The sequence below is a fragment of the Ceratotherium simum genome, chromosome 1 (genome assembly GCF_057802395.1).
Source record: "Ceratotherium simum simum isolate JZ-2026a chromosome 1, ASM5780239v1, whole genome shotgun sequence".
NCBI classification, from domain to species: Eukaryota; Metazoa; Chordata; class Mammalia; order Perissodactyla; family Rhinocerotidae; genus Ceratotherium; species Ceratotherium simum.
This window is the reverse complement of record NC_141900.1, coordinates 53872382-53896640: the sequence shown is the minus strand read 5'-3', so window position 1 is coordinate 53896640 and position 24259 is coordinate 53872382. Positions and strand designations below refer to the sequence as shown.

At 35.4% G+C, this 24259-nt stretch overlaps 1 protein-coding gene and 1 long non-coding RNA gene across 2 annotated transcripts in view; one reads left to right on the top strand and one right to left on the bottom strand.

Annotated features, from left to right (window-relative positions):
• The window catches only part of LOC147918200 (uncharacterized), a 475202-nt gene that overhangs the window by 283249 nt on the left and 167694 nt on the right, over positions 1 to 24259 (top strand). The window lies entirely within an intron of this gene.
• The window catches only part of ABCB5 (ATP binding cassette subfamily B member 5), a 118138-nt gene that overhangs the window by 51790 nt on the left and 42089 nt on the right, over positions 1 to 24259 (bottom strand). The window contains exons 14-15 of the mRNA XM_004418938.3: positions 17377 to 17538; positions 8489 to 8629 (exon numbers count right to left, since the gene is read on the bottom strand). Coding sequence (XP_004418995.1) covers positions 8489 to 8629; positions 17377 to 17538 — 303 coding nt within the window. The remainder of the gene's footprint in view (positions 1 to 8488; positions 8630 to 17376; positions 17539 to 24259) is intronic.

Genomic DNA, 24259 nt, shown 5'->3' with positions numbered 1-24259 from the left:
TGCCTCTGAAAAGATATACAGTAACAGGTTAAAAAATTGGTATTACTTAAATAATGTTATCAAGATAGAAAAGGATAAAATGAAATAAGACAAAAACAAAATGAAAAATTTCAATAAAATCATTCAAGACTCTGTGCTACCTAAATACGCTACAGGTTATAGCATGCTTTAAGAGAATCTGATATAAAAATATACAAAATTATAGGCATTTTGTGAAGAGATACAAAAGGGTTTTAAAAAGGGTTTTTAAAAAACAAACTTTCCTAAAGAATTTAAAATTTCTTCTGACATATTTTAGAGCTTTATTGAGTTATAATTTTCATACAAGCTGCACATATTTAAAATGTACAATTTTATAAGTTTAGACATAACTACACACCTGGGAAACCATCACCACAGTCAAGAAAATGAACATATCCATTACCCCCAGAAGATTTCTCTTGCCTTCTGTACTCCCTCTCTCCCACCCTTCTCAGCTGCCAGTCCTCTTCTCCTACAACCACGGATATGCTTTCTGTCACTATAAATTATTTTGCATTTTCTAGAAATTTATCTAAATGGAATCATAAAGTATGTACTCTTTTTCATCTGGCTTCTTTTGCTCAACATAATTACTTTGAGATTTCTTCATGCTGTTGCATGAATTAACATTTCATTCATTTTTATTGCCGAGTAGTATTCCATTGTATGGATATAACACAATTTATGTATTTATTCACCTGTTGACACAAATTTGGGTCATTCCCAGTTTTGGGCTATTACAAATAAAGTTGCACTGACGTCTTAACAATATTGAAGCTTCTTCTTCATGTACACAGTGTATCTCTTAATTTATTTAGGTATCCTTTCATTTTTTTTAGTAATATTTTGTATATTTCAGTGTGTGGGTCTTGTAATCTTTTATCAAATTTATTCCCAAGTATTTCATATTTTTGATGATATTGTAAATGATATTTTTAAAATTTCAATTCCCTATTTTTCATTTTTAGTATATAGAATTAGAATTGATTTTTGTATAAGGATCATGTATTTTGCAACCTTGCTAAACTCAATTATCAGTTTTAGAACGTTTTTTTGTGGATTCCAGAGGATTGTTTACATAGATAATCATGTTATCTGTGAATAAAGACAGTTTTATATCTTTCTTTCTCATCGGGATGCCTTTTATTTTTTGGCCTTACTGCACAGGCTGGAACTTCCAGTACAACGCTGAATGGAAGTGGTGAGAGTGTACATCCTTGCCTTGTTCCTGATCTTAGTCTTTCATCATCTACTGTGAAGTTAGCTGTAGACTTTCTGTTGATGCCTTTTATCAGGTTGAGGAAATTTCTTTCAATTCCTAGCTTCCTGAAAGTTATGAGGAACGGACAGTGCATTTTTCCAAAGGAGCTTCCTGCATTGATTGAGATGATTAGATAGTTTTTTCTTTTAATTTTTTTAAATAAAGGAAATTACATTAATTTCTGAAAGTTAAACCAAACTTGTACTCCTTGAATAAATCCTACTTGCTGATGATGTATTATTCTTTTTATATATTGTTGATTTGATTTGCTAAAATTTTGTTAAAACTTTTTCTATCTATATTCATGAGGGATATTTGCCTATATTTTTCTTTTCTTATAATATCTTTGTCTAATTTTGATATCAGAGTAATGTTGGTTTCTTAGAATGGGAACTCCTTCCTCTCCAATTTTCTGTTTGGTAGAATTCACCTGTAAAGCCACCCTGGCCTGGAGTTTTCTTTACGGAAAAGGTTTTAACTACATATTCTATTTCTTTTTAATAGATATAAGATTATTCAAGCTATTAATTTATTCTTGAGTGGGCTTTGGTGGTTTGTGAACTTCAAAGAATTTGCCCATTTCATTGGAATTGTAGGATTTGTTTGCATAAATGTTTTCATAAGATTATCTTATTATTTTAATATCTGTAGAATTCATAGTGATGTCACCACTCTCAGTCTTGATATTGGTAATTTGTGTCTTCCAACTTTTACTTGCTGAGTCAGTCCATAGGTTTTTCAGTTTATTGATGTTCTCAAAGAACTGGCTTTGGATTTCATTGATTTTTCTTCTTTATAATTATTTTCTTCTAGTTTCTTAAAGGGGAAGTTTATCAGTTTATTAATTTGAGATCTTTCTTTTTAATATAATACAGATGCTTAGTGGTATAAATTTCTTTCTCAGTACCACTTTAAGCTTCATCTCCCATATTTTGATTATGTTGGATTTTCATTTTCACTCATGTCAAAATACTTTTGAATTTTTCTTGTGGTATCTTCTTTGATCCATGCATTATTTAGAAATGAGTTATTTAGGTTCTAAATATTTCAAGATTTCCCAGGCCATTTTTTGTTCTTGATTTCTGATTTAATTCTATTTTGGTCAGGTAATAACACTTTGCATTACTTGAATTTTTAAAATTTTATTGAGACTTACGTTATGGCCCAGAATATGGTCTATCCTGACAAATGTTTCAGGTGAATTTGAAAAGTATGTGTATTCTTCTGTTGATAGTGAGAGTCTTCTATAAAAATCTTCTAGGTCAAGTTGGTTGATAGTGCTATTAAAGTCATCTATAACCCTGCTGAATTTTTGTCTACTTATTCTATCAATATTTAAGAGAGGGTGAATATCTCTGAATATAATTGTGAATTTGTCTATTCCTCTTTTTAGTTCTTGATAAATGGATCATTTTGTAATTATGAAATAACCCTCTTTACCCCTGATAATGTTTTTTGCTCCGAAATCCACTTTGATTGCCATTAACATCATAGTCTAACTTCAAGTAATATTATATACCATTTAAGAACCTTAGAATACTTCATTTTTCCCTCCCAGTCTTTTGGCTATTGTTTTTATACATTTTTACTTATACTTGTGTTATAAACCCCACACTGTAATGCAATATTTTTCTTTAAAAGGTAAATTATTTTTAAAATATATTTTAAAAACCATTCTTTTATATTAACCCATTTATTTACTATTTTTGGTACTTTTCATTCCTTTGTGTAGATTCAGATTTCTATCTGGAATCACTTTCCTTCTGCCTGAAGGACTTTCTTTAACATTTCTTGCAGTGTAGGTCTGCTGGTGATGAATTATTTTAGCCTTTTTTCCCCTAAAAAATTTTATATGTTGCCTTCATTTTTGAAAGGTGCTTTTCTGCATGTAGCATTCTAATTTGAGTGTTTTTCCTTTCAGTACCTTTAAAGATATTGTTCTAATGTTTTCTGGTTTGGATTGTTTCTAATGAGAAGTCTGTGGTATTTCTTATTGTTTTTCCTTTATATACATTGTGTCAATTTTCTCTGGCTGCTATAAAATTTTTCTCCTTATCACTGGTTTGAAGCAATTTGATTATGATGTGCCTTGGCATAGTGTTCCTCATGTTTCTTGTACGTGGAATTTATTGAGCTTCTTGGCTCTGTGGGTTTTTAGTTTTCACCAAATTGGAAAGTTTTTTTTCATTTATTTGTTCAAATGTTTTTTGGTTCCCTCCCGCCTTTCCTTTGAGAAAATATGAACTATAATTATAATAACTGTTTAGTGTTCCTACTAATTCTACCAGGTGTGTCATTTCTGGGCCTATTTCTATTGGTTGATTTTTCTCTTCATTCCTGCTTTTTTACTTGCCTGGTGATTTTTCATTGGATGCCAGACATTGTAAATTTTACTCATTGGATATTTTTGAATTCTTATGTATATATATTATTGAGTCCTGTTCTGGAACACATTTAAATTACTTGGAAAGAGTTTGATCCTTCTAAGGTTTGCTTTTAGGCTTTGTTAGTTGGGCTCAAAGTTGAGTTTAGTCTGGGGGTTATTCTTCCCCCCTGAGGTAATACTTTTCTTAATTTTCAACTCAATGCCCCATGAATTTAGAGATTCTTCATGCCGGTTGGTTTAATAAGCTTTAATAAAAACTATTCCTGGCCCTGTGTGAGCTCCAAGGATTGTTCCCTCATATCCTTTCTGGTAGATCTTTCCTCTGCTTTTGGCAGTTTTCTCAATAAATGCACTGATCAGTACTCAGATGAAGACTTGAGGGAGAACCTTTGCAGATCTCTGGAACTCTCTCTTTCCGAGACGCTTTCTCCTCTCTAGTTCTTTGCTCTGAAGACTCTGCCTACTTTGGCATCCTGGGCTGTGCTTGGATTTCCCCTTCCAGCTCTGAGGCTTGAAAACTACCCAGGCAGTATTCTGGGTCAATGATAAGGTTCATCTCATTTGTTTCCCCTTCCTCAGGGATCATTGTCTTGTTCTGCCTGGAGTTCAATGTTAGAAAACTGTTTCATATTTTGTTCAGTTTCTTAGGTGTTTCAAGCAGGAAGGTAAATCTAGTCCCCGTTAACCTATCTTGGCTGGAAGTAGAAATCTCTAATTTCATCTGGTTTTTACAGCAATTGACACAAATGATCTTTTTCTCTTTTCGTAACACTTTTCTTAGCTTCTATGATACCACACTCTCCTGGCTTTTCTTTTATTTTCCAGCCATTTTTTTAGGCTTCTTTGATGGCTGTTGCTTTTCTGCATGAATTTAAAATTTGCAGTATTCTGGGTCTCAATCTCCTGTCCTAGTTGCTTCTCCATCTATATTTTATTTCTCCTTAGATAGCTTTAGTCAGGTCCATCAGGTCCATTATTTAGCCACCATCATCTCCTCTCTGCCCTGCTCTCCCTGATCCTACTCTGGCTCCCAAACACCATTCTTCACATAGCAGCCACGTTAAGTAAATCAGTTCATGCGCTCTTCTGAATCAGACTCTCTCATGCAACTGTCCTTAACCTGCTTTGCCTCATGGACCCCTTCGGAAGACTGGTGGAATCTATGGACTGCTTCTCAGAAGAATTTATAATAATGTACTAAATAACACATAGTTCTTCAAGAAAGTCAATTATACTAAAATACAGTATTTAAAATATTTAACAAAAAATTCAGAGTTGTGATATAGTTATAGATGTGCTTCATAATTAGCACATTAAATAACAAGATCTAATAGTGATGAATGTAATGATATTCTAAGATATCTGTAATAACTGCAATGTGATATGAAAATTTCTGTGATTTTCATTGGTGACATCACAGGCACTGGTAATACTATTTTAGTTTGTTGTATATTTCATAATTAAAGTAAATTAAATTTCTATCAAAGATACATGAGAAAAAAGTTGTGATATTTTCCCATTAGGTTAATTTCTTCTTAATTCTATCCAGAGATTCCTTGTGGGTCATGGGCCACTGGTTAAAAAGCCCTGATGGCTTTCTGTTAGAGTAAAAGTAGAATCCAAAACTGTTGCTATGGCCTACAAGGTGCTATGTGATCTGTTCCCTGAGTATCTCACACACCTCTCTGCTTACCCCTCTCCTCCTTAGTCACTGTGACCCCAACTCTAGGCCCTTATATTTGCTGTTTTCCCTATTTAACATAATACTACCTCTGTCCTCATCATTGATTTATTGCCTCCCAGGTCCAAATTCACCCTTGTGCCTGATAAATATTTCTCCTTTAACAGCTGGTAGGATATCAAGCCTTGTCAGTAGAGGGTGCTGGAAAGACACTGCAGGAGGAGGGAATTTTTCTTCCTGCTCTATCTGGTGGCTCAATGGGAAGGCTCCTGCAGGGTGAGTTCTTTTCTCTGCTGTTCTGCTTGCACAGTTTTTTTCAGAGCTAGGTGCCTGCAGGGTGCAGTTTTCTCCTGTATTTGGCCCCTAAGTGCTTTATCCAGCTCTCGGCTTGGCTGCAAGATGTGTAACCATGGGGCCCAGAGAGCATAGGCCTGAGTTTCAGCTGGTCACTTCTGCCTGCACCCTTCTACAAACAGAACTGCACTTGACTACTGCAGAGGGCAACCTCTTCAGCTCCTGGTTCCAACAGTGCCCAGTAGCTTTTCCAGGCACCTCATGGGTTCCGAAGCTCTGTACCTCTCTATGGAAGGTCTCCCTTGGCACCCCAGAGGACAGATTTTTAGCAAGCTCCACCAGTGAGGCACCACAGCAACTTCTCTGCCATCCAGTGAAGCAAAGCTATGCCCTTTGCAGTGAGGCCTGAATGTCAGCCTTGATTGGGGGAGAAGAATGAGGGCTTTTCCTTGGGTCTCTATTTCACCCCAGGGGTAGTGGTTGCTACTTTTATTTGCTACCTCTGCACCTTTATTCTCTTAATTTTCACTAGCTATTTCCTGTTATTCCAATTCCCTAATGATTCATTATACTAAACTTTCTCTGTTCAAATCATTGGGTGGTTTCTGTCTCCTGACTGGACCCAGACAAATACAAATTCTCATTAACTCTGTTCTAAAATCCTGCTTCATGTTTTTCATTTCATTATTCATTTTTATAGTCCCTTCGTTTCCTTGTTCACTTTTCATTGCGCTACCACAGTCTGAAAGAATCCCTTACAAATATGGCCATGAAGCTGATGCTTGGCTTGTTTCAGTTCTTGGTTGTGAGACTATCCTTCTAAGCTCTCAGCTTTGTACACACTATAGCTCCAGGCACTAGATAACAAAGTTTTCAGCCTTCTTTTAGAAGTAGGTCCATGACTGTAGCTCACCACTTTGTACTTTTGTTCTATTTCTGGTTGGTAGGGATATTTATCTTGTTTTGGAGCCTGGACATGTTTTATTGATTTTTTTCTTTTTATGTTTTATCTATTATTTCCATGTGTATGGAGCAGAGTAGTTGTATCAGAGTGTAAACTACCCTATCATTTTGTCCAGAAGTCTGCAAGTTGCTTTTTAATTTTATGATTTTTACCTTTCTTAGGTTTTGAAAATCCACTTTCTAGACCTAGTGAATTTTCAGACTTTGAGGCAGATTTCCATTTTGTTTGCAGCAATTATGGTGATATGTCCAGCAGCTATTAATAGATGTTTTAACACAGTGTTTTCTACACTCTTGAACAGTGTTTCACAAATTCTTGTACAGTACAAACTCTGGTACTACATTCTTATACTTAGGCCTTTTGCCACATGGTGTACCATCTATACTATTATTTACCTAACATTTTTCTTTGTATGTTTACTTAAATAAATTTTTTAAAAAAAGAAAATTAGGGAGCCAGCCCAGTGGCGTAGTGGTTAAGTTTGCATGCTCTGCTTCGGCAGCCCAGGGTTCACAGGTTCGGATCCTGGGCACGGACCTAGGCACTGCTTATCAAGCCATGCTGTGGCAGGTGTCCCACACATAAAGTAGAGGAAGATGGACACGGATGTTAGCCCAGGGCCAATCTTCCTCAGCAAAAAGTGGAGGACTGCCAACAGGTGTTAGCTCAGGGATAATCTTCCTCACCAGAAAAAAAAAACAATTAGTAGACAGGGAAAAAAATCTAAGCATGAATGCTATGTAGGACCTCGTACCTAAAGGGAAGGAATTGTACCTAGAATTAAAAGCAATAAACTGGCAATGCCAGAGAAGGGCATAAGGGGTTTGGGGCAGATAATCCAGAGGCTTTGGGACAGATAATTGACAGATGAGACTGAGAAGAAGAGCAGGCAGAAAGATGGTGGGAACAGCTAAGCAGTGGTTGAACCCCAAGTTATCTGTCAGACCCAAGGAGAAGAAGGGAACTCCAGTTTGGGAGGGAACAGTGGGCCAAAGATAGGAATGTGATGATATGCAAGCTGGGGGTTAGGAAGACAGAAGCTAATATACAGGGGCTAGGGTCCTCACCTTCATGGTGTGTGAATTTACAACTGAGAAGCAACAACAGGGGGCTGAATGAAAATTGACAGGGGTTGCAGAGAGGATTGGGGCCTAGGGAATGGGGAGGCTAGAAGTATGGGCTGGGGTGAGATTGAGATGGAATGATGCTTCATGAAAGAGTGGTGAGGAAAATGTTCAGAGTGGAGTTTGAGGCCCAAAGCGGGTGCTGGGCACATTAAAAGAAAGGAGGCTGAATGGGGATAGAGAAATGAGACTTGAGGTAAGAGTGGAGACTGAAGAGAGGTAGTACTGAGGGGTATGAGGTGTAAGAAGGGTTAAAGCAGGGTAATCTGTACTTGGAAAGAGCCTGGGGGTAGCAGTGGGAAAGCAAGCATGGGAATAAGTACTCCCTGCCCAAGTGAACAGAGCTATTTGGGTTTGTGCCCTGAAATTGGAGGACTGAATCCTGTATGTGCTGTGTCCAGGGAGTGGAGTGGATTTAGGTCTTTATATGACTGAAATTGATCTTGAGCATCACACACTTCCTGAGGCACTGTTTTAACTCACGGTTTGCCTCATAGGAAAGAATAATGTATCATTATCATGAGATTTCTTACGCCAACGATGACCTCTAACAAAAATGCAGTGTTATTTGAGGGCCTCTTTCTTATAGTGTCATAGTGATGCTACAACAAAGTTTGGAAAGACTTACGTTTTATAAACTTAGTGTTATAGTAACATTTTATTATAAATAAATTCTAAACATTATAAGGATTAAATAAAAATTCACTGGAGAATATGTGGGTAAAACTTGTTGATATCAACAAGTTTGAACCATTACCTCTTTATACTGGATGGATTCCTCAGACTTGTCAGTAAAGTCTGACTTGATGCTATTCATAGAGCACAGAGGAACTGAGCTGGTATTTTTTTCAGAAGAATATGCCATTGATTCCATCTGTTCATCAGCTTTTTTAATATCCTTAAATGAAGAATATACATGTTACCATTAGAATAACGCCTTAAAAATTCAAAGGAACTTTATTAAGTATCTCTCTAAAACAGTATTGCCTCTGTTACTGAAACAAGTATATTCTCGTGCAATTCTTGCTGAAGTTTTCAAGCTTGATAGAGAGCTAGTAAGTCCAACCCATACTAAAATGTTAGTGAGTGACAATAGCTTATTGTGCCTTCTTTTCCAAAGACTTATATAATTAACTGGAGAAAACAATGCCCTAATCCAAAACAATTATTCCACTAGCAGGGACAGATTTTAGTAAAAGAAGCTTTGTGAGAGAGATGACTCCAAGATTCTCTTTCTGACCCCTTCTTCATAGCCCTTTCCAGAACTTATAAATGTATAACATGTAGCTAGGCACTTAAGTGTGAGGCTGGTCCTGGGCCTGAGAGAGATCTCAGGAGACAATAATCCTTTCCAGGCCTGCCACTGCTGCCCATTCCAAACTGATGAAAAGGCAAAATTGGTGGGGCCAGCTCCTAAAGAATAAGAAATTACAAACATACCAAGTTAACCTTAAAGAAATTGTTTAAATCATAGACTAGGATGAAGTTCTAAACCAGATTACTCTAAGTCTAGTTTTTGTTTTTCTTGCTACTCAGAGAAATAAGACCAGTTTTAGTGAAATAAAGGAGCTATATATTATCTGCTCATCTGAATGTGGTGTGAATAAATTTGTTACTTCCCCATGAAGTGATAGGAGGAGCAGGGCAAGACAGAAATGAGAAGCCCAGTTAGAACGATGGTGGCGCAGACCAGGGTGGGGCGTGGAGATGGAAACACATAGCTGGATTTAGGTGCAAAGGAGAATATGCCCATGGAAGGCTTCCTAGGGACACTGTGATTCTTTGACAAGCTTAATAACTGTTTATCAGTCATTTCGAAGTACAATGAACTTTAAACAGCTTTACACTATCCTAACATCTTTGATCAGATATTCCTTTATGCTATCACTTTCTTTTTTTCTATAAATTTTTCTACCGAGAAAGAAATCTTTTATTTGTCTTTTTTCGGGAGCTATTTACTTTGTGGCAAGTTTAAAATAAAATTTTGATGTCTTCTTATAATAAATTTTTCTGAGAAGGTGCTTTAACAGGTCAAAGTCAAATTCTTTTCCTGAGAAGGCTGCTAGGCAAAATAACAAGAAGTTTTGGTATATATATATCTCTACCTGTTTTTTTTTTTTTTCCTCTGAGGAAGATTCACCCTGAGCTAACGTCTGTTGCCAATCTTCCTCTTCTTTTTTTTTTTGCTGGAGGAAGATTCGCCCTGAGCTAACATCTGTGCTAATCTTCCTCTATTTTGTATATGGGTCATTGCGACAGCATGGCTGCTGACAAGTGGTGTAGGTCCACGCCCAGGAACCGAACCCAGGCCACTGAAGTAGAGCACGCCAAACTTAACCACTAGGCCACGGGCCTGGCCTCTATCTCTACCCGTTTTTATTTCATTTTCATGTGGAAACTCACTAAAGGAATATGTCTGTAAAGAATCAGGTATGTTTTAGATAAATAATTACAGCCATTAATTTCAATGGTTTGAACTTTTCTGAAAAGTTTAATTGGATAATGCTAATGCTGATAACAGTAATATAATAACATTTATCATGCTGACAATAATTCTAAGCACTTCACATGAATGAACTTATTTAAGACTCACAGTAATTCATGAATAGGTTACTATTATTTCCCCATGTTAGAGATTAGAAAACTGAAGCACAGAGAATTTAAATAACTTGCCCAAGGTCCTAAAACTATTAAGTGGCAGAGGCGGGATTTCAACTTGCAGTGTCTCTAGAGCTCATAACCTTAACCACTTAGCTGTTCTGCTTCTCAGGATTGATTCTCTTAGCAGCATTAACTTTGTAATACTTAGGATCATCATGAATTCTCATAAATTGATTCATTTGGACACTACAGGCAACAGTGGCAAATAAGTGCATCCAGAGTTTCAGAAATGAGTTACTGTTTATGTAGATATCTTGTATGTTATGTTTCCTATACAGTACCCAGAATATTACAGTTGTTCATTGAGTATTAACATTTAAAATGGCATTGTTATATGAGAATAAACATTATTTTAGGTAACCAGACAATACTAATCCATTTTGAATAAGGTGTTTTAAAATTTTATACATTTACATCACAAACACTCCGTATTTGTTTTCCTTACATTGTGAAACTATTTAACCTAAGATGTAATAATGGAATTATAGTTTACTCATAGTGAAAAATAAAGACATGTTACTTCAAAGAAAGATGTGAGTGTAGTAGTTTTAAAAAATCTGAAAATAGGGTTAATTTGACCACAGTTATTACCTTTTCTTGTTATACTTAATATTTTGAAAATATCGAACTTAATGACTTCATAAATTATTACATCTACTGTTGGATGAAAATCATGCAAATTTAATTGGCAAATAACACCTTTTATTTTAATTTAATTTAATTTTATTGAGGTCATAACAGTTCATAACATTGTGAAGTTTCAGTTGTACATTACTATTTGTCAGTCACCATATATATGTGCACCATTACCCCTTATGCCCACCACCCAACCCCCTTTCTCTCTAGTAACCACTAATCTGTTCTCTTTGTCCATGTGTTTGTTTATCTTTCACATAAGAGTGAAACTATACGGTGTTTGTCTTTCTCTGTCTGGCTTATTTCACTTATCATAATACCCTCCAGGTCCATCCATGTTGTTGCAAATGGGATGATTTTGTCGTTATTTATGGCTGAGTAGTATTCCATTGTATATATATATACCATATCTTCTTTATCCATTCACCAGTTGTTGGGCACTTGGGTTGCTTCCAGTTCTTGGCTCTTGTGCATAATGCTGCAATGAACGTGGCGGTGCATAACTTGAATTGTTGATTTCAAGTTCTTTGGATAAATACCCAGTAGTGGGATAGCTGGGTTGTATGGAATTTCTATTTTTAATTTTTTGAGAAATCTCCATACTGTTTTCCATAGTGGCTGTACCAGTTTACATTCCCACAGCAGTGTATGAGATTTCTCTTTTCTCCACATCCTCTCCAACATTTGTTATTTTTTTGTCTTGGTAATTATAGCCATTCTAACAGGTGTAAGGTGATATCTCAGTGTACTTTGGATTTGTATTTCCTTAATGATTAGTGATGTTGAACATCTTTTCATGTGCCTGTTGGCCACCTGTATATCTTCTTTGGAAAAATGTCTGCTTAGATCCTCTGTCCACTTTTTGATCGGGTTGTTTGTTTGTTTGTTGTTGAGTTGTGCAAGTTCTTTACATATTTTGGAGATTAACCCCTTGTCGGATATATGATTTGCAAATATTTTCTCCCAGTTGGTGGGTTGTGTTTTCATTTTGTTCTTGGTTTCTTTTGCCTTGCAGAAGCTCTAGTCTGATGTGGTCCCATTTTTTTATTTTTTCTTTTGTTTCCCTTGCCCAAGGAGACGTGGTATTCGAAAAGATCCTTCTAAGACCGATGTCAAAGAGTGCACTGCCTATATTTTCTTCTAGGGGTTTTATGTTTCATGCCTTACCTTCAAGTGTTTAATCCATTTTGAGTTAATTTTTGTGTATGGCAAAAGATAACGGTCTACTTTCATCCTTTTGCATGTGGCTGTCCAGTTTTCCAAGCACCATTTATTGAAGAGACTTTCCTTTGTCCATTGTATGTTCTTGGCTGCTTTGTCGAAGATTAGCTGTCCATAGACGTGTGGTTTTATTTCTAGGCTTTCAATTCTGTTCCATTGATCTGTGTGTCTGTTTTTCTATCAGTACCATGCTGTTTTGATTACTATAGCTTTGTGGTATATTTTGAAGTCGGGGATTGTGATGCCTCCAGCTTTGTTCTTTTTTCTCAGAATTGCTTTAGCTATTTGGGGTCTTTTGTTGCTCCATACGAATTTTAGGATTCTTTGTTCTATTTCTGTGAAGAATGTCATTGGGATTCTGACTGGGATTACACTGAATGAGTAGATTGCTTTAGGTAGTATGGACATTTTAACTATGTGGATTCTTCCAATCTATGTGCATGGAATATCATTCCATTTATTTATGTCATCATCAATTTCTTTCAATAATGTCTTATAGTTTTCATTGTATAGGTCTTTCACCTCCTTGGTTAAATTTATTCCTAGATATTTTATTCTTTTTGTTGCGATTGTAAATGGGATTGTATTCTTGACTTCTCTTTCTCTTAGTTCGTTATTAGAGTATAGAAATGCAACTGATTTTTGTAAGTTGATTTTGTACCCTGCAACTTTGCTGTAGTTGTTGATTATTTCTAATAGTTTTATGATGGATTCTTTAGGGTTTTCTATATATAAAATCATGTCATCTGCAAACAGTGAGAGTTTCATTTCTTCCTTGCCAATTTGGATATCTTTTATTTCTTTTTCTTGCCTAATTGCTCTGGCCAAAACCTCCAGTAGTATGTTGAATAAGACTGCGGAGAGCTGGCACTCTTGTCTTGTTCCTGCTCTCAGAGGAATGGCTTTCAGTTTTTCCCCATTGCGTATGATGTTGGCTGTGGGTTTGTCATATATGGCTTTTACTATTTTGAGGTATGTTCCTTCTATAGCCATTTTGTTGAGAGTTTATATCATAAATGGATGTTGGATCTTGTCAAATGCTTTCTCTGCATCTACTGAGATGATCATGTGGTTTTTATTCCTCATTTTGTTGATGTAGTGTATCACGTTGATTGATTTGCAGATGTTCAACCATCCCTGTGTCCCTGGTATAAATCCCATCTGATCATGGTGTATTATCCTTTTAATGTATTGGTGTATTTGGTTTGCCAATACTTTGCTGAGGATTTTTGCATCTATGTTCATCAGTGATAATGTCCTGTAATTTTCCTTCTTTGTGTTGTCCTTGTTTGACTTTGGGATCAGGGTGATATTGGCCTTGTAGAATGAGTTAGGAAGTGTTCTGTCTTCTTCAATATTTTGGAATAGTTTGAGAAGGATAGGTATTAAATCTTCTTTGAATGTTTGGTAGAATACTCCAGAGAAGCCATCTGGTCCTGGACTTCTATTTTTGGGGAGGTTTTTGATTACTGTTTCAATTGCTTGGCTTGTGATTGGTCTATTCAGATTCTCCCTTTCTTCTTGGTTCAGTATTGGGAAGTTGTATGAGTCTAAGAATTTATCCATTTCTTCTAAATTATCCCATTTGTTGGCATATAGTTTTTCATAGTATTCTCTTATAATCCTTTATATTTCTGTGGTATCCTTTGTAATTTCTCCTCTTTCATTTCTAATTTTATTTGAGACTTCTCTTTTTCTTAGTGAGTCTGGCTAAGGGTTTGTCAATTTTTTTTATGTTCTCAAAGAACCAGCTCTTAATTTCATTGATCCTTTCTATTGTTTATTTTGGTTTCAATTTCATTTATTTCTGCTCTAATTTTTATTATTTCCCTCCTTCTGCTGATTTTGGGCTTTGTTTGTTCTTCTTTTTCTAGTTCTATTAGGTGTAGTTTAAGATTCCTTATTTGAGATTTTTCTTGTTTGTTAAGGTGGACCTGTATTGCTATGAATTTCCCTCTTAGGACCACTTTTGCTGCATCCCACATAAGTTGGTATGGTGTATTTTCATTTTCATTTGTCTCCGGGTATTTTTTGATTTCTCCTTTAATTCCCTCATTGATCCATTGGTTGTTCAGTAGCATGTTGTTTAGTCTCCACATATTTTTCACTTTCCCAGCTGTTTCTTATAGCTGACTTCTAGTTTCATAGCATTATGGTTGGAAAAGATGCTTGATGTGATTTCAATCTTCTTAAATTTATTGAGGCTTGCCTTGTTTCCCAACATACGGTCTATCCTTGAGAATGTTCCATATGGACTTGAGAAGAATGTGTATTCTGCTGGTTTTGGATGGAGTGTTCTCTATACATCTATTAAGCCCATCTGGTCTAGTTTTTTGTGTAATTCCACTATTGCCTTGTTGACTTTCTGTCTGGATGCTCTATCCATTGATGTAAGCGGGGTGCTGAGGTCCTCTACTGTTATTGTGTTGCCATTAATTTCTCCTTTTAGGTCTGTTAATAGTTGCTTTATGTACATTGGTGCTCCAGTGTTAGGTGCATATATAAGTGTTATGTCCTTTTGGTGGAGTGTCCCTCTTATCATTATATACTACCCCTCTTTGTCTCTCATTGTCATTTTTATCCTGAAGTCTACTTTGTCTGATATAAGTATGGCAACATCTGCTTTCTTTTGTTTGCCATTAGCTTGGAGTACCATCTTCCATCCCTTCACACTGAGCCTGTGTTTGTCTTTAGAGCTGAGATGTGTTTCTGGAGGCAGCATATTGTTGGGTCTTGTTTTTTAATCCATCCAGCCACTCTGTGTCTTTTTGATTGGAGAATTCAATCCATTTACATTTAGAGTGATTATTGATATATGAGGGCTTAAAGCTGACATTTTATCACTTGTTTTCCGGTAGTTCTGTATTTCCCTTGTTCCTCATCCCATGTAATTTCGACTGCCAATTCAGTTTGGTGGTTCTCTATCATGGTTTTCTCACTATTTATCATTTGTGTCTCTGATCTGATTTTTTGGTTAGTGGATACCGTGAAGTTTGTATAAAGATCTCATAGATGAGACACTCAATTTTCTGATAGCCTCTTATTTCCTCAGTCTAAGCAGGTTCTATCCTTTTCCTCTCCCCTAAGTTATTGTTGTCACAACTTATTCCATTATGTGTTGTGAGTTTGTGATTAAAATGAAGTGATTATAGTTATTTTTGATGATTCTCTTCCTTTTATCTTTAATGTTATAATTGTTTGCTAAACTGTTCTGAGAGAGAGCTGCAATTTTCTGATTTTGTCTGTCTATTTATCTCCTTGCTCAAGGCTTTGCAAACGCTTTCTTTTTTTTTCAGGTATGAGGGCCTTCTTGACCATTTCTTGTGGCGATGAACTCTCTCAGCTTGTGTTTATCTGGGAAGGTTTTTATTTCTCCATCATATCTGAAGGATATTTTTGCTAGATAGAGTATTCTTGGCTGAAAGTTTTTGTCTTTCATAATTTTGAATACATCATTCTACTCTCTTCTAGCCTGTAAGGTTTCTACTGTGAGATCTGCTGAAATCCTGATAGAGGTTCTTTTGTAGGTTATTTTCTTCTGCCTTGCTGCCCTCAATATTTTTTCTTTGTCATTGACTTTTGCCAGTTTTACTTATATATGCCTTGGAGAAGGTCTTTTTACATTGATGTAAATCAGAGATCTATTAGCTTCATTTACATATAATTCCAGCTCCTTCCCCAGGTTTGGGAAGTTCTCAGATATTATTTCTTTGAACAAGTTCTCTGCTCCTTTCTACCTCTGGAATACCTATATTAACTTATTTTTAAAGAAAAACATGGCAGTATATGAAACAAAATTGGAATTGGGTAGTTTTTAAATCAACATAAGATTATATTTTCAAATTTTTTTTTACTGTCATTGCTTTATAGGATACGTTTAAAAATACTTCATTCTAGTATTGTGGAGAAAGCTAGGGTTTGAAACGTGAATTTTTAGGTTTGATGAGGAGAAGGAGGCTCATAACTTTCTAAATCTTCTAATTTGTGGGCTAACAATGTTGACATCAAAAATATGTCAGAAAGTTAAAGAAGTAAAATAAACTGAAAAGTGTTGCGATATAGTTTTCTGTCAAAGACCCCTTGGAAAGAAGGCTGCCTTCTAGGTCAAGAGAAGAAGGCTGGCCCAGAATGAAGAAGATAGCTATAGTCTAATCCCTATCATTTATATTCATATGCCCTAATGAAAAAACTACGTGAAATCCAGTAGGGTGGATCACATAGTGTGCAGAAACGTGGTTCCTAAAACACAGGAATTTGCCAATGTGCTTCTAGCATTATCATGCCTCCTTTCAATCGCCCAACATGAGCTTTCTGGTCCATCTGTGAGAATGTGGTATGTATATTGTAGGGATTTCTATGTGCATCCCTTCATTCAGCAGATATTTATTGAGTGCCCACTGTGAGCCAGGCACCATGTTAAGTGCTTCCTACATGGTAAATCCCAACCTTCTGCCTGGCTTCCAAGAACTTCCATCATCTGACCTTCATTATCTAACTTTTTCCATTATTCCCCCAACACTCATCTTTATTATTGGAAGACTGGTCTCCTTTCTGTTTAGTTGCACACCAAGTTCCTTCTTACCTCCATGCAGCTGTTTCACCTATACCTAGACTTCTGCTCCTTTTCCACCTCCCACTTTCTAGCCTTCAAGGCCTCTTCATGAAACCTTCTATGGGTAATCTAGCTCCCCCTCTCCCCATCAATCTTGTTTCTTATTTCTACAACTTGTAACATCTGTATGCACTATTCTGCATTTTGCCTCTGTAGCTAAGTTTTAAGTAGGAATTGTATGTTATATTTCTTTGTGTTCTAACAAAAAGATCACAGTATATAGAGTTAGATTGTTCTGTATCTGCCACATACAAGCTTTGAAGCCTATTTGTAGTGTGCCTGGCAAATATTAGGTGCTATGTACCCATTAGTTCTTTAACTTTCATCATATTATCTAGCACAATGCTGAGGATATTAGACACACTGAAATTCTTCACTGAGGAGCTATAAATAAACCTTGGTTGCTTTGTGAAACTTAAGATTATAATTCAGGACTTCTGTTTTCTGGTATGGTATGATCTCTGAAAAGTTAAAAAAAACCCTGCTAATATAACTTTATGTCATGTAAACATTACCTGTGACATTGCAAGCGAATAATATAGACCTTGTTTTGCCATTAGTTCAGCATGTGTTCCTTTTTCCACTACCATCCCATCTTTTATGGTCACAATCAGATCTGCACTTCGAACAGTAGAAAGTCGGTGTGCTACTACAATTGTAGTCCGACCTCTGCTTGCCTACAAAACAATAAATATAGAAAAGAAACACAAAATTAGTGGAAATAAGAAACTCTGCAATATTCAAGAATACTTCTTGTAGTATTATTTTAAATATCAAAGGCTTATTTTAGGATATAGAAATTTGGAAACTTTAATAGATTAGAAAGGCCAATAAAAACTAAAATAAAAAGATAGTCAGAAAGTTAATTAGACTCCAAATCAGTGGATTTATAAAACCATAGTATCTTAGAACTAGAAAGGAAACTAGAGACTAATCTTAGCCACTTAATAGCTGCCTGACTATTAGTTACTCAGTAACTTAAACATACTATTTCTCATTTTCCTCATCTCTAAAATGAGGATATTACTTAACTAGTTGGGTTCAAGCTAATATATATTTTGACCTTTTTACAAGTATGATAAACATATGGAAAAGAACACACAAGTGTACAGATCAATGCACTTTCACAAACTGAATATATCCAGATGCATAGAACCCAGAGAGGGAAAAATAATTGTAATACATAGTATCTGACTAAGTCCTCGTATATAGAAAAGATATTTTTTGAAAAGACCAGCCTTTCTCCATTGCATTGCAGAGTTGTCTTTGTCATTAAATCAGGTGACCATTATTTTGTGTCTGTTTTTGTATTCTGTATACTGTTCTACTATTCAGTCTGTCTATTATTGCACCAATGCTATACTGTGTTAACCACTATAGATTTAGAATAGGCCTTGATATCTATTAATCTAAGTCTTCTAGCTTTATTGCTCCTCTACAAGATTGTCTTGACTATTCTTGAGGTAGTGTATTTTTTGTAAATGCCTAGCACAATCACTGATACTTGTGGCATACTACAAGCAAACCAAAACTTTTACAGGTACTCAAGAATTGATAGCTAATATTTATAACTATTAATAATACCGCTATATTACTGCTATTTGCTTTTATCATTCTTATTTCTATTCTTATCCATTAGAGGGAAAGAAATTGGAGCTCAGAAAAGTTACAAAGCTTGCTTACGGCCTCAGCCAGTCACTGGACGGACTGGTACTAGAATTTGGTATGGTGTTCTCTATTCCCTGAAAAGGGTCTCTGTATTGCAGTAGATATACTTGATGAAGCAGATGAATATTTCTTTCAATCTCTTCTATTCCAAATCTATACAAGAAAGAAACTTTTCCAAACAATAATTATTAAGACTAAATAATAATGTGGAAACAGATTTATGACATGATGTTATATGGAAAAAATGCAGGAAAAAAATTTATGCATCATGTTACAACTATGTTTAAAAAAATCTATCCATAGAGCCAGCGCTGATGGCCTAGTGGTTAAAGTTCGGTGGTCGCACTGCTTTAGCAGTCTGGGTTCATTTCCTGGTCGCGGAACCACACCAACCATCTGTCAGTTGCCATGCTGTGGTGGCGGCTCACAAAGAAGAACCAGAAAGACTTACCACTAGGATATACAACCATGCGCTGGGGCTTTGGGGAGGAATGAAAAAAAAAAAGAATAAGACTGGCAACAGATGTTAACTTAGGGCGAATCTTTCCTTGCCAAAAAAAAAAAAAAAAAAAAAAACTATCCATACAAAAAGACACCTATCTAGATATATATCAAAATACTAATAGTGCCTTTATTTAATTATTAGGCCTATAGGCGGTATTCTTCTTTTCTCAATTTTATTTGACATACATGTATTTTATTTTTGTTTAAAAGCAGAAAAGCTAAAACAATTTGGGAAAGTAGGTTCTATTTTTGATAGCTTTTGTTCCCATCAGTAACATGTATATATGCACACGAGCAACAAATAAATGCTATTATGAAAAACTGAAAATAGTTACACTGTTATGATTAAAGGCCTTTGTTTTACTATTATTTTTACAGTACCTTATTTAAAATAAAAAATGAAGAAAAGTATATTCTGATACATTTGGCTTATGTTAAGGTGACCATCTAAAGTATCATCCAAACCAGGACACTCTTGGGTGGGACAAAAGGGGCAAACTGGAACTCTCTCAGATATAGTCATGTACTTTTAACTTAAAATCTTTTGAAATTATGGCCTAGGCTCAGGAAAGTTAAAGAGGAATCATATACATCACTCAGGTTCCAAATGGCCATAGAGAGGCGGTTACTACCTAAATTGGGTGTTTTACCTGGGCTTTAATTTTTAAAATTACTTAGGGAAACAGGATTTGGGATGGAGACACTATAACTCATCAAAGCTAGGCTTCTGCATTAAGTAGGTATTGTTATTAATTTTGGTTCTTGAAATGTACTCATCTGTAGATGTCACATATATATATACATACATACATACACGCACATATATATTTATTTCAGGAATACATACATATTCAAAAAATATATATACATATACATACCTGATATGTATGTGTGTGTATGTGCATGCATGCACATTTTGTACTTCATCAAACCAACCAATGTTATAATTTGATTTAGTAATGAGAAATGACACCTAAAGGTTAGAAGTGAGTCTAGGTTACTGTATCACAGTCAGTCTAAAGTTTCTCCTAGTTATGGTGCCAGTAAAGAGACCATTGGCAGGACTAGTTTCATGAGTATATGAACTATGCAGTCGCTCAGGGCCCCATGCTTAGAAGGGTCCCATACTTGGTATAATGCTCTACTGTTGCCATCTTCTAAACAATTTTTGAACAAGAGGCCTCACGTTTTCATTTTTCGCTGGGCCCCACAAACTACCTAGCTGGCCCGGACCATTGGTAAAGGTAAAAGGGTTTTCACATGGGTGTAACTTAGCTGATTCATCCCAAGCATGGATATTAGGAGAGTCCTTTAAACAGGTAGAAAAAAAGGAAAAAAAGGATAGTTTAACATCCGTCCAAGGCAAGGTTCCCTTCTTGTTATGACCTCAATAATGTTCTAATAATCAGACTAATTATTATTCAAAGCATCTAAATTTGTATTATATTTAACCTACATCTCCTGTCACATAGAGTAGATAGAATAGTTGGTTATTTCTGCCCCCAGCAGCCCTACCTATGTGTCAGATCTCTTTTCTAAAAATATGAGATAATGAGATAATATGACTGGCAACCAAATTTCCCTTGGCTTTTTTTACTGTGAAAGCAGATTACCACCTTGCATGAATAGCTAAGCAAGTTTTAAGAACAACAGACTAAGAAGACTAATGATACAGGAATGGAGTCCACTGTTGCAATAAAAACTCATAATCCAGCTACTCTGACATATGTGATGCTGGACATAACTGTTATTGTATTATATGCTAATTAAGTGCAAATGGTAAGTAATCTTATTTATAGACTAGACAGTATCACATTTATAAAGGAAAATCTAATTTTCAACAATTTCTTCATCATTTGTGTTCTCTGGAGTCACAATTCCTAGGCTTGAATCTTGTTTCTGCCAATTTCTTGGTTTGTGATCTTAGGCTAGTTACTTAATTTCTCTGAGTCTTAGTTTCCTCACTTGTTAAATGCGGAAAATTACCCTAACTATATTTTAGGGTTATTGTGCAGATTGATGTTCTTGGTACCATGCCTCATACACAGAAAGCTCACAATAAACAATAGCTTTTAAATTATTAATTGAATATCTTCAAGCTGCAAACTCTTGACGATTTACTGAGGGCAATTCCAAAGATAAGTCAAAGTCCTCGTCCTTGAGAGAGCTAATAAGGGAGGCAGAAATATAATTACAACATAAAGTAATAAATCTATAATAGAAGTTATGTAAAAATGCTACAGAGCATAGAAGTGATTAACTGTCTAGTCGAATAGAGAAAGACTGCCAAATAGATGACTTCTGAGTAGGGTCTTAATAAATGGACAGAAGTTTGTCAAGTGGGAAAAAAAGAGGAGGGGCAATTATGATAGAGGTTACAGCAAGACCAGGCGGTTGGGCCTCAAAGAACATGAATTTGTGGAGAATACTGAGGTTCACATACAGCAGAGGTGTATGAAGAACGAAAGACCATGGGGACAGGAATAGGATTTAGGGCTAGTTCACGTAAAACAATGCTAAGGAGTGTTTCTTCTGCAGAGAATAGAACTTATTGGAGGTTTCTGAACAGGTGAATGGCATTCAGAAATGAAATTTGTTCTTTACAAATTACCTATCAATCTGTATTTACATATGGATACAGGACTTTCAAGGTTTTTTTCAACCCTTAGATTCTATCTTTTCATTCGGACCTATCATATTTTTGAGATTTAAGAGGTTGTAAAATGATCAAAGTAAAAATGATTCATGCTGTAATAAATAATTATAGATAAAATAGTTTGAACTTTTTAAATTACTTTTTTCTCTTTTTACTAAGACAACTGAATTATATATATGTATAAAATTATGTATGTGTATATAATTTTAATTTCAGTTGACTCACACTAGTCAGTACTATTATCTTTAAAAAAGAAGTAGGAAGGCCATATGAAATAGCCATCCATAATGAGCCAAACAACATTACAGGTTATTAACTAGTGATGGCAAAAATAATTCTTACTTTTGAAAATATCTTGTGTTTTGAAGAATGTTAGAGTTTAAAAGGTTCTATAACTAACATTTTCTATTTAGTTTTGCTTACACAGTCCCATAAATTAATTGGGGAAGTATGCTTATTTCCCTCTGAGAGATAGGGAAACTGAGGCTCAGAGAAGTTAAGCAATGGATGCCAGTCCACATAGCAGGTAGGTGGCAATGCTGAAACACAAACTCAGACACTTTGAATACTCCAAGTCCACAAACCCTGCTTCATCTCTGTAAGATATCATCCAGTTAATTTGACTAAAGGCCTTTGCATTGACTGCTTCTTATACCTTGCAAGTTTTCTTTTCCTATACCTTATAGCAGCACCAAAGGCAGGCTTTCATTTGGCAAGTGTACATCTTTATAACAGTTTTACACATAAACCAAGTAGACCCATTTAAACTCCTTCTGTTGAAATGCAGGTAATGATGAGAATTATTGATCCTTCATGGTGACCTTATAATACTGAGCATACATACCAAAAGAGCTATTTTTGATTCCATAATATGTACTTCATTTAAACAATATTTATAAGCTATACTCTCTGATAGTTTATTACTTATGATGTCAAAAATGGGTGATTTCTGAATTTTACAAAAAATAATGAATATATTGGAAAAGGAGAAATACCAAAGCAGTGCCTCAAAAAATGAAGAGTCAATTGTATAAAATAAAAGACAGACTTCTGCTTTCAACCAAGATGGTGTATCAAGGATAAGATTTACCCTCCCACCTGATACAAAGAAAAAAACTGGAAAAATATATGGAAAATGGTTTTTGAAGCAATGAACATTATTAGGCAATGAAGCATGGTGATCTCTGAGATACCTGAAATGCAGAAGGTGAGTACCACAATTGCCCCAGCTTATTGCCTTGAGAGAGTTTTCAGGGTACAGTGTCGGGAGGAGGAATGCAGGTGAAGCTTGGTTGATTTGCTGAGTTAAAGAAGTGAAGCTAAGAGTCTGGGAAGACCAAAGCAGTAAGAGTTCACAGCAAGGAGCACTGGAGAGGAAAGAAATGCAGAGACAGAACTTAGGAGATCTTTAGAGGATCCTCCTCAAGTATTCAGCAGAGAAGTGACTGCAGGAAAACGTGAGGAAACTACTCAAGGCTGGAGAAAGAGCTATGTGAAAAGATTAGAGGGTACTGCACCCAGCACTCATATATGGGAGGGAATAATGCCTGTTCCAATCAGCATGACTGTAAAACTTTAAAATTCATAGGGGTACTGGGTAGTGTACTCAAAAGAGTCCTGCCTCAATAGTGGAGAATAATTAGCTCTAGATTAAATATGGCTCTCATCTAGCCTAACAAAAATTAAAAGTAAAGAAAAAAAAGATCTGTTTTTAAGTAACTTAAAATTGTATCTCTCAACAAATGTCAAGAATATTTCTAAGAATAGAAAAATAACCAGCACCCAACAAGGTAAAATTCACAATTTCCGACATCCAATAAAAAATGACCAAGCATGCAAAATAGCAAGAAAATACAACCAATAATGAGGAGAAGAATCAATCAATACAGACTGCCCCAGAACTAACACAAATGTAAGAATCAGCAGACAAAGATTAAAACAATTATTATAACTGTATCCCATATGTCCAAAAAGTTAAGTAGAGGCATGGAAACTATAAAAAAGACCTAAATTAATTTTCTAGATATGAAAAATACAATTTTTAAGATGAAAAACACAGTAGATGGGGTTAATTACAGATTAGATATTGCAGAAGAAAAAGCAGGTGAACTCAAAGATGTAGCAATAGAAACTATCCAAAATTAAACACAGAGAGAAAAGACAAAAAAAAAAAAAAAAAAAAAAAGAAAAGAACATCAGTGAGCTCTGAGACAAATTTAACCAGCCTAATATACATGTAATTGGTATCCTTTTTGGCGAAGAAAAAATACTTGAAGAAACAATGGCAAAATGTTTCCAGATTTGATAAAAGCTACAAACCCACAGATCCAAGAAGCTCAACACAAGAAACATGAAGGAAACTACTCCAAGGTATATCAAAATCAAATTTCTCAACATCAGAGATAAAGAGAAAAATCTTAAAAGCAGCCATATAAAAAAAGGCACATTACATAGTAAGGAAGAAAGATAAAAATGACAGTAGATTTCTCATCAGAAAAAAATGCAAGCAAGAAGACAGTAGAGCAATGTCTTTAAAGTACTGAAACAAAACAAAACAGAACAAAAAAACT